At 48.9% G+C, this 10870-nt stretch overlaps 1 protein-coding gene across 1 annotated transcript in view; it reads right to left on the bottom strand.

Moving 5' to 3' along the window:
- Positions 1–7971: 7971 nt before the first annotated feature.
- The window catches only part of ERCC6 (ERCC excision repair 6, chromatin remodeling factor), a 56052-nt gene continuing 53153 nt past the window's right edge, over positions 7972–10870 (bottom strand). Inside the window, exons 20-21 of the mRNA XM_048506275.1 lie at positions 10452–10524; positions 7972–9861 (exon numbers count right to left, since the gene is read on the bottom strand). Of these exons, the coding sequence (XP_048362232.1) occupies positions 9424–9861; positions 10452–10524 (511 nt within the window). The 3' untranslated portion in view covers positions 7972–9423. The remainder of the gene's footprint in view (positions 9862–10451; positions 10525–10870) is intronic.

Below are 10870 nucleotides of genomic sequence, written 5' to 3'. Positions count from 1 at the left end.
TATCTACTAATAATTATCAACAATGGAGGAAAAGAGTAACTGTGTCTTTAAAGGCAGAACAATATTAGAAATGTACTGAAAGTCCTAAGCCTGAACAAAGTGAAGAAGAAATTTGAAAATGAATTACAGGATGCAGTTGAATTACAGGATACAGTTGCTACTAAAATAATTTATGCATGTTTAGATGATACTCAGTTAATATATAAATGAATGTGAAAGTGCAAAATAAATGTTACAGAAAATAGAAAATACATTTTCTCAGAGTAGTTATAAAACACAGAATAGATTGATTAAACAACTAGTGAAAATAAGATTAGAAGAAAGAGAAACTTGTGAAAAATATATTAATCTATTGACAGTTTCTGATAAACTAAAGTTAACAGGACTAGAATTTAATAAACAACAGAAAATTGGCTTTTTAGTGGGAACTTTTGGTGAAAGATTTGATGCATTTCTCTTAGGCAGATACGCATGGGCCAAAAACAGCGGTGTGAAAATGGTGTAAACCCTTTTATACCATTTTAAACCATTTTACACTGTTTTCATGCCCATGTGGAATTCACCTTAGTCTTAGAGGGAAAAGAAAGTTTATCTCTTGATGAAGCTATTTCAAAACTCAGGCAAGAATGTGAGATGATTGAGATTTCAGGTCTCTGTAAGAGACTGAATCAAAAGGATTCAAGTTATACTGTAAAATAGTATAGGGAGAAATAGAATTCAAGCACCAAGATGCTTTCACTGTGGAAAATATGGTCATATTGCTAGAAACTGTACATTAAAGAGAAAGGAGTTCGACCTTCTTTTAAACCAAGAACAGAACAGAGGAGCACTAGAGTATTGGACATTATTCATACTGATATTTGTGGATCTTTTAATGTGCCATCATTGTGAGGAAACAAATATGCCCTAATATTTGTTGATGATTTTTCGAGGTACTGTGTGACATACGTACTGAAGGAAAAGGGCCAGATGAATAAGATGCTTGAGAAGTATATCGCTATGGTAACAAATAAATTCCGGCGAAAACCAAAAACCCTTCAGAGCAATAATGGTGGTGAGTTTATTTCACACAAAACACAAGAACACCTTGCGAGTCAAGGAATTCTACACAGAAGAAGTGTTGCTCACACACCAGAGCAATTGGTCATGCTGGCAGGGGCTGATGGGAATTATAGTCCATGAATATCTGGAGTGCTACAGGTTCGCCACCATGATATATGGTGTTTAATGTCAACCTGTCATATCAAGGTAGCTAATTTCTCTATGTAGTCCTATATGCAGATACTTCACACCAGTGACTGGAGCCATAAGCAGGCAAGACAGATTGTTCCAGAATCCTGAGAAAAGCCCCAAATTGCAGAAATGTCTTAGCCCCCCCACCCCAAGAAGAAAAGAGAAGGGTTAAAACCCCCACCAAAATGCTAAAAACTGTGCCAGTCACTTTAGGAAGCGAACGTCCTCAGTGTCCATTGCTAGGCAACCACTCAGCATTGTCAGGCTTGGTAAAAAGCAGATGAGGGGAATGGGTCCCTTTCTAGGGCTGTTTTGGCCAACCACCTAACTTGGATGGCTCACCCGGGGCCGGCTGCTGGCTGCTGTTCCACCATACAAAATCCACTGTCTTCCAAGGAGTTTCAGAGGAGGATCTGGGAGCCCCAGCAGCAAATCCCCAGTCCTGCCACAGAAGCTCACTGAGTGAATTTGAGCTGGTTATATATTCTCAGCATAATCAACCTCACAGAGCTGTTGTGAGGATAAAAAGGAGAACTATGCAAGCCAATCTGCTTTCCCATAGAACAGAAAGGTGGGGTATAAATGAAATAAATAAAGCTGAAGATGGGGGGGGGGGGGGAATAAAAGGTTGGCCAGTGGATAGGTGGGAAGGAGAAAAGTATGAAAAGGTACAAATATGGGGGCTGCCAGGAAGAGGAGAAGTAGTAATCAGGGTGAAAGGTGTACCAGGGAAATGAACTGTCCCTCCACAAGCCCATGCAACTCTCTTCTAGAACAGGGGTAGGGAACCTTTAACACTCAAAGAGCCATTTGGACCTATTTTCCACGGGAAAAGAAAACACTTGGAGCCGCAAATAATTTTTGACATTTAAAATAAAGATAACACTGTATATATTAGGGTTTTTTACCTTTTACTCCGCTCATTCTGAGAAGCGCATGGATGCGTCCGCCCTGCTGCCTGCAGGGCAGGCAAGGATGGAGCCAGCGGCTCGGCCTTGCTGGCCGCCAGGAATGCGCCCGCCCCGCTCCAAAGGGGCAGGTGAGAGGGGAAGCCCGCGGCGCGGGCCAGCCGGCCGTGGGCAGTTGGTGTGCCCGCCCTGCTGCCTTCAGGGTGGGCAAGGATGGGGCCAGCGGCTCAGCTCGTGGAGCCGCAGTGCAAGGGCAGAAGAGCCGCAGGTTCCCTACCCCTGTTCTAGAAGGACAGGCTGTAGTGTTGGGCAGCCAGGTTGCAAGCAGGAAACAGTCTCCCAACCCCACCGGGTAACGGAACGCTGTGGGATGAAAGCACAGGGAAAAAGTTCCCACGGTGCTGCTGAAATGGACAGAAAGCACACAGATGCAGATGAAAAGTCCTGCAGTATCCACAATTATATGTGGGAAGGGAAGGACAAAATTCCAACCCTTATCCATTCACCACCCATGCTGACTGTTGGGGCCAGAGTGAGGTCTGGGCAAGCTGCTATTTCTGTGCTAAGACCCATTGCATTTGTACCCAGCTCACTCTCTGGTCCAGGCTCTCCTGCATGTCTTCTCCCTCGTTTTCACACATTGGCCTTTCAAACCTCAAGCAAGCCGGTACCAGGAAGTCTACGACTAAGACGACCAATTGGGGCAGTTAAGGTAATAGGTCAAGCGTTCGAGACTGTTCCACTTTAGTTTAATCTGCATTTATTTCATATATTAGCATACTGCCCCAGGGCAGTTTACATAGCCCTAGGCCAGGGGTCTTCAACCTATGGCTCTCCAGATGTTCATGGACTACAATTCCCATCAGCCCCTGCCAGCATGGTCAATTGCCCATGAACATCTGGAGAGCCACAGGTTGCAGACCCCTGGCCTAGGCACTCCCACAGTATACACGCTCACAGCAGTACGTCAAAAATTGACAGAGCAATGCCAATTTAGGACAATAATGGACAGAAGGAAACACAGTCGGCATCTCTCATGAAGGTCATTATCTGAAAAAGTGAGTCTCGTGTGGGGGAGGGGGTGCACCCAGCCCCTTTCAAGCCCTTGGAGACCTGGTAAAATGCCTGACCCAGCACTCCTTCAGGAGGGTGGCACAGGGCCCTCTTGCCCTATGACACAGCCAAAGAAAAGTGCCCCTATGCTGCCCTTGGTCCATAAGTGCCCTTTTACAATCAACACTGTGCATGTCATGCCCCCACAGAGGATTTTGTTATTTCCCCATTAAGTTTCAGTTTCCCCATAGTTAGCATGGCTTTAGTTCATTGTTAAGTCTTCTAAGGGAGGGTATTTTAGTTAGCCCCTGTCCCTTTAAGACATTTCCCAATAGGCAGTTTCCTTTCTTTACCCAGCAATTCCCTGTTTTAGCTCTTGCCAGTCAGTCAGAGCGAGGTGCCAAGGGCAGGGGCGTACCTAGGCAAACTGGCGCCCAGGGACAAAACCTGAGTTTGGCGCCCCCCCCACCCCGGCCCGGCATATCGGCGGCCACCCTCCCCCACCATGACCAAACAATGATTTTTGTACCAGCTCACAAATGCCTCTTACTCCCAGCAAAACATACATGGCTCTCTCCCCACCAACTCTTTTCCTAATTTCCTAATCACAACAACCCTATGAGGTAGGTTGTTAGCCTGAGAAACAACTCCAAGCCAGTGCAAGTGGGTATTAAGCATGTAAATCTCTCACAAATCACCCCCAGCAAAACATTTACCAAACAAATGTCAGCATCATCTCTCACAAAACACCTCCAGTAGAATCCACCCCCAAACAGCATCACTTTCAATGGTGTTTAAACTAGGGAGCTCAGATTCTTCTTTTAAATCTACCTTAAAGGGAGAATCTGGGGTCTCCGGTTAAAACAAAATTGAAATTGATGCTGTTTGGGGGTGGATTCTCCCCCACCCTGAAACACCATTACTTTTGAGGGTTGGAGATTCAGATGAAACAAATAGCAGATTCGGCTGGAATCTGGGCAAATTTGGGCACATTCGGACAAAAATTGTCTGATTATGTCCTGCCAAAATATGAACAAATGCAAATGCAAGGTATTTGGGCTTTTGGGGGAGTATTTTTGGTGTTTTTTCAGCCTGCAGGGAGCGCATTTTTAAAGCTAGAGGCACCATGATGTCAGGGCATCATCCAGAGACTGTCCTGATGATACCACCCGAGTTTGGCGATGTTTGGTTAAGGGGAAGCAAAGTTATGGACGCCCAAATGGAATGCCCCCATCCCCATTGTTTTCAATGGGAGCTAACCTGAGATGGGGGCTACCCATTTGAGGGACCATAACTTTGGTCCTCCTGAACCTAACTTCACAAAACTTGGGTGGCATCATAAGAATAGTTAACAGATGATACCCTGAAATTTTGGTGTCACTAGCTTTAAAAATACATCCCTTCCAGGCACCCCAAGAAATTTGCCCAAGATTCTTTGTTTTGCAGTGACTTTGCTCCATTGTAGCTAATGAGGAATTTCTGAAGCAGGCTGCACATTTTTGAAAAACGTGAAAAACACACCAGACGTTCAAGGTGGCTCCAGGAAGCCCTCCTGTTAATAGCATCCAGGCTTAGAGACCTTTGCTTCTGAGGGTCCAATTTTATGGGCCCCTAAAAGGCTTATTTTGTTTCCCTGCTCCTGCACATGAAGCCTGCTGGCTGAGTTATCTCAGAGCTTCTCAGCGCCCCCACCCACCCCCAAACGCACCGCTCACCCCGCTTGGATGCTCTTACTCAAGGCCCCTGCAGGGCTGCTTGTGTGAGTCTCCTGAAAGGAACCAGCCAACTTTGCTAAAGTTTGCCTATGATGGCCGAATTCTGTGGGCATCAGGTTCACCTTCAACTCGGTGCCCACAGCATTTTCCTCTTCCACACACATTTTAGCAAATTTGGCTGGTTCCTTTCAGGAGACTCACACCAGCAGCTACAGGAAATGCCCCCACCCAGAGCAAGATCCCTACCACAGTGCCTCCTGTTGAAACCTCTACCACAGAGCCATCTGGGCATAACAGAAAGCCCCAATGAAGTCTATGGTGGGAAAAGTAATTTTTCCCACCACAGAACTTGCTGAAGAGCCTGGCAGATTCTGGGGAATGTCTGAGTGCTTGGCTGCACATTTTTGAAGATAGAGGCGCCAGACTTTCAAGATGGTTCCAAGAGGCCTTGAGTAATAGCATCCAACTTGGTGAGCTTTGCTTCTGGAGTGGGGGGGGGGGGGAGTTGAGAGAGTTCTGAGAGAACACAGCCCAAAGGCTTTCATGTGCAGGAGCGGGGAAACAAAATAAGCCTTTTAGGGGCCCATAAAATTGAACCCCCAGAAGCAAAGGTCTCCAAACCTGGATGCTATTACCAGGAGGCCCTCCTGGAGCCACCCTGAAAGTCTGGTGCCTCTATCTTCAAAAATGTGCAGCCTGCCTACACACTCAGAAATTCCCCATTGGCTACAATGCAGCAAAGTCACTGCAAAACAAAGAATCTTCTGCAAATTTCTTGGGGTGCCTGGAAGGGATGTATTTTTAAAGCTAGTGGCACCAGATTTTCAGGGGATCATCTGTTAACTATTCTTATGATGCCACCCAAGTTTGGTGAAGTTATGTTCAGGGGGACCAAAGTTATGGTCCCTCAAATGGGTAGCCCCCATCTCAGGTTAGCTCCCATTGAAAACAATGGGGATGGGGGCACCCCCTTTGGGGGTCCATAACTTTGCTTCCCCTGAACCAAACATCACCATATTTGGGTGATATCATAAGGACAGTCTCTGGATGATACCCTGATATTTCGGTGTTGCTAGCCTTAAAAATGCGCCCCCTGCAGGCCGGAACGTGAAAAACACTTTAAAACTTTAAAAACACACAAACGACCCTGAAATGTTGGCGCCCCCCATGTGACCAAATGGGGGGCGCCCGGGGACAGAGGGTACCCCCTGTCCCTAGGCAGGAACGCCACTGGCCAAGGGTAGCTGGAGACTGGAATATTCGTGACATATATGGTGGTCCTTAGAGCACAAGTTAAGGTTAACAGCAATTAGAACCAGACAAAGACTGAAAGAACTAAAAAAAAAGCAAGACACGGTGGACTTTCTTGAAAGCAGCCAAGAGAAGACACAGTCTACAGCTTCAAATCTGCTCAAGACAAGCAAGTACTCTGATTTAGATAGACCCAAGGGGGGAGTTAGGGTCTTGATTCTCTTAAGTAATAAATCTATTGTTGAACCTGGCTTGTGTCTCCCCCACTCTGTCCTAGCCAAGTACAGGGCACCAAAAACAGATTCGCTTGGGGGGCAGAACAGTGCAGGAAAAATGGATCCAACTTGGTTGTCCAAAACAGCAGCCTTTCCATGTCAGACTGCATTAGGCATTAACCGAGATTACAAAGACATAGTGACACAAATATAAGATCCTGCTTCATTAGGAACAAGATGCCAAGCGCAGACCTCTCCCAGAAGGCTCTCTGGCTACGGCTGCCACTGGCTTCTGTGACAGCAGCACCCACTCCCTCCCCCATCTGAATGCCTGACCTGGCCTGGCAAGTCGAGACCCCCCCAGCTACAGGTGAACTCAGAGCTCCAAGGAGATGCTGCAATTCCCCCCCAGCACTGGCTCTGCAGTCGCAGCCGGCTGGATCTCGGTCCCCAGCCCCACAGACACTCCACCCGCACCACCCCCGGCCCCAGGCAGAGCAGCTGCTGCAGCTTAGCTCAACGAGGCAACAGAGTGTGAAATTACAACCCTGATTGGCCAAGCTCTAGGCCACTGGCACCCTGGGCCTTCCTCGGGATGTCAATGTCCGCCAGGGCCTCAGGCCCCAGGGAATCTGAGACCTGCCTGCCAGATCTCAAAGGAAAGAAGGCAACCCTTGGCCTGCTGCAACTGGTGCAGTAAGAAGCCCAATCAAAACCAGCAAGCCCCATTAGAGGAACTTTCCCGCCACTGTTCCCTGCTGAATCTCCTACGAAGGTCATCCACAAAGGAAGCCCTTGGCACCAAAACGAAGCAAACCACTTTTCCCAAACGTGCAGTCTTTAAAGGAGGTGTAACCTTGTGATGAAGCTAAGTTGGAGAAGAGCCCGTAAAGTTTGCAACTAAGAGTGCAATGCGCAGCTGCAACTAGAACTGAACCAAGGCTGGGGATCGAATGAGCTGACCCTGCAGTTTGATGCTCTAAATGCAGCCGGCCTGCAAGGACCTGTATCTGTTGGCAGAAAATAAGCTCAGTCCTGACTGAAATTGCAGAAGTTTTTTCAAATTCAGCTTGATCTTGAGGACTGAATATTAGAAATTTAATTCCCACCTTTAGACCTAACTAAGCAGCAAGGGGTCGGCTAATCCCCGGCTGCAGCACAGTCAAGACTGCACCGCTGATCAGATGCCACCAGGCAAAGCGCCCTGACCCCTCTCATCCACAGCCCCACTTTCTGGGTTATGGGACTGCTCCTTCCAACCCCCATCTGGCAACTATAGACCTTTCAGGAGGGAAGCAGATCTAGGCAAAATGTCTGGAGTGACACTAGTGAGCAATTCCTAGTCCAGAGACCCTCGTCCTTCACAGGAGTCTGCAGGTCTCAGTAAGAAATAAGTGTCACTCTTGGCCCTCCTCACTCCGGGGACACAGAAGCAATTCAGGATCCTTATTTCTCTACATCAGGGGTAGGGAACCTGTGGCTCTCCAGATGTTCAGGAACTACAATTCGCCAGCATGGCCCCTGGCCATGCTGACAGTGGCCATGCTGACATTGTAGCCCTGAACATCTGGAGAGCCGCAGGTTCCCTACCCCTGTGCTAAAGTCAGCTCTGTGGCAAAAGTGTTGAGAATCCAGCCCGTTGTCCTTTGACAGAACTGGCTCTCTTCGCTTAGCACCGAGTCTCCACCCCCGACTCCAGTTTCCCCCACAGTGTCGGCTCCGGGTTCCAGAGAGATGATACTCTCTTAATTAGTAACGTCGCAGAAGTTACAAGTTCTACTGAAAGTTTGTGGTCAAAACAACATAAAATGGACAGTGCCCCTTGGCACAGTGAAGACGCGGGGCTCACACGGGCCAAGGCCTGGGCACATTTCCTGCCTTTGGCATCACAGCGCCAGCCTCAGAGAAGGGTGGGCCCTCAGGGCCAGCTCTGCAACTCAGCCCCCTTCCCAAGAAAGAAGGAAACTTCCACAAATGAATTCTGGCCTGAGCTCCATTCCCAACTGGTCAGAGGTGCGCCTTCTTTTATGCCGTGGCCCTGCGGGAACAGAAATGCGCTCGGTGCTCTCTTCTCTCTGCCGCCCTCCCCCTCCCAGAACTCCCCTTGGCCTGGAGGGAGACACAGACTCTTCTCCGGGCTGGGTACGGAAAGAGGCAGAGGTGCAAATTAAGACCTCTAGGGAAAGGATTGGGAGCAAAGCCCAAATTGGGAGGGGGGGGGGGCAGCTTCTCCTCAGAGTTCAGGGTAAGACTCACTTTCCTAAATCTGATCAACATCCTTGTTCTTCTTACCCTTCTCACTGCAGGCAGGGAAAAGACGCCAGAACAAAACACTGCTGTGTGAACGTGCAAACTGCAGTGTCTGACAACAACATGTGCTATAAATGGATCTTTTACAGAAGTTCTGTTGCCCACACAGGCCGGGTGAGCTATCATTGCATGGAGTCTGGGCTTGGGATCTTGGATCACGTTTTTATCCTGCTTCTCCCTCCAAGGAACTCACGGCTGACATGCAGGGCTCTCCCTTCTAGAACTCCCTGAAGAACAACCCTGTGAAGTAGATTAGACTGAGGAAAAAGTGACCAGTCTAAAGTTGCCCAGATGGTTTCAGTGCAGATGCAGATGCAGATGGTTCAGATTTGAACCTGATCTCCCGTGTCCTCGTCTGACGGTTGGCTGCTGTGGGTTCTCCAGGCTGTGTGGCTGTGAAGCAGCCGCATGACTCTTGGCTAAAGAACATACAAGCCAGTCATTCTGGTAAACTGAGTCACAGGAATCAGAAAGCACAAACGGAAGGTCTACGAGCTATTACTGAGGCACCCTGAGTTCCAATCACTGCAAGATTTCTCTCTATAAATCAGAGAGATTCACTTTGTTATTGCCGCACCATGAGGTAGAGAGCACCACTGACGAAAAGCAGCGTACGGAAGAAATCGAAGTGCAACCAGCGAGTGTCAGTTCATTAAATATGATATGTACAATACAAAATATGTTGGTGAGTTTTAAAAGAGGAGGCAAGAGGGATCACACACAACCCCGAAAGCATCGTCAGGAAAATTCTGGTTTCAGTTTCCAGAGCCCTTCCCCGTTGGGGCTCCTGTGGAAAGAGCAGAGGTTTCTTAGGAGTTCTCGGAAGACGCACGACTGCTCCACAGTCAGCCTGGGTTCAAACTCTCGCAGCAGCTCCTGCGTGGTGGCCTGGCCGTCCACCTGGGCTTGGAAAGCGAGGAAGTTCCGGATGTCGACGAGCAACTCATCGTGCTCCGTTTCTGCGGGCAGCCCAGGCCCCAATGCTGCTGGCAGGCTCTCCTCTCCTGGGTCATCTCTTCTCTGGGGGACCACCAGGTGGTTTCTCGCCCTCATTTTGGCTAGCAGAGATGAGGAGTCCAGGGGAGTCGAAGAAGCCACGGCTTCTCTCACTTGGCTGTCAAAGTGGCAGCTGGGAGCGGTTCTGCTTTTATTCTCGTTTCTCACTCTTTCGGCGTCCTGCAAACAGAAAGGGGAGAATCAGAATCGTGCAAGGAGCCCTTGCGGCTACTGAATGTGACCCTTTACGAAAGATGCCACTGTTTACAGTTGGTGCAAAAAGACCATGGGACCACTGTCAGGGTTCAGAGCTAAAACCAAGAGCTGCATTTGCCCAGCGTCCAATGACTTCTTGGTCTTGAACACAATCAGGCAAGCAGTCGGGATTGACGCTGTCGGTTTTTCTGCTGCCGCCAGAGGGATGGGCTTCTCACTGCAGCCCCAGGCCACGCCCCTTTCCTCTCTGACTCCCTCTTCCTCCAAGGGTCAGCTCAAAGGCCCCTCTCATCCAAGCTGGCAGGACACAACCCCTTTCCCCCCCCCCTCAGTCTCAGTCCTCCATTTGTGTAACACTGGACTGCCTCTGCTGCAAGGATTGCGGATCTTGCATTTGGGAAGGCACACCGAATGCTTCCGCAGCACCACCATCACATGCCAGGCATTCCACGCACAACAGGAGCACCGCTGGCTCCCTGGACCACTTCCATCATACAGGACCCTCAAGCAGCTACGCTCTGATGTTAGCCAGGCAGAAGGCGCTTGCATCTCACCTTACAAGTCTTTCCTGAAGATGGAGGAGATGGCAACGGCATCACCAAGGCTGGGTTCTTCTTCTGTCCAAACCTGATGATGAAACATCACACGAAAATCAGAGCGCAACTCTGCCCAAGCTCACGTGGCCACATGAGACAAGGCGTGCCCACTGGGCTCCCGACAGCTCCCCATGAAGCATCCCCTGAGGCCAAAAAGGGTTGTTCTCGGTGGTCCCTCACTGAGGAGCCTGTTGCTTCCTCCAGTTAATTCACTTTCTTTATATGGCTCTGCCTTTCTCCAAAATGACAGAACGTTGCTCTCCAACCCTCTGTTTAATTTTCACAACAACCACACTGCGAGGTAGGCCAGGTTGAGTGTTGCACAACTGGCCTGAGTTCACCCAGAAAATGTTTGTTTGAGAGCAAGGTTCTTCCAG

This window comes from Sphaerodactylus townsendi, linkage group LG08 (assembly GCF_021028975.2).
Source record: "Sphaerodactylus townsendi isolate TG3544 linkage group LG08, MPM_Stown_v2.3, whole genome shotgun sequence".
Taxonomy (NCBI): domain Eukaryota; kingdom Metazoa; phylum Chordata; class Lepidosauria; order Squamata; family Sphaerodactylidae; genus Sphaerodactylus; species Sphaerodactylus townsendi.
Note: the sequence above shows the minus strand (reverse complement) of the source record. Positions and strands in the feature narration are given on the sequence as shown.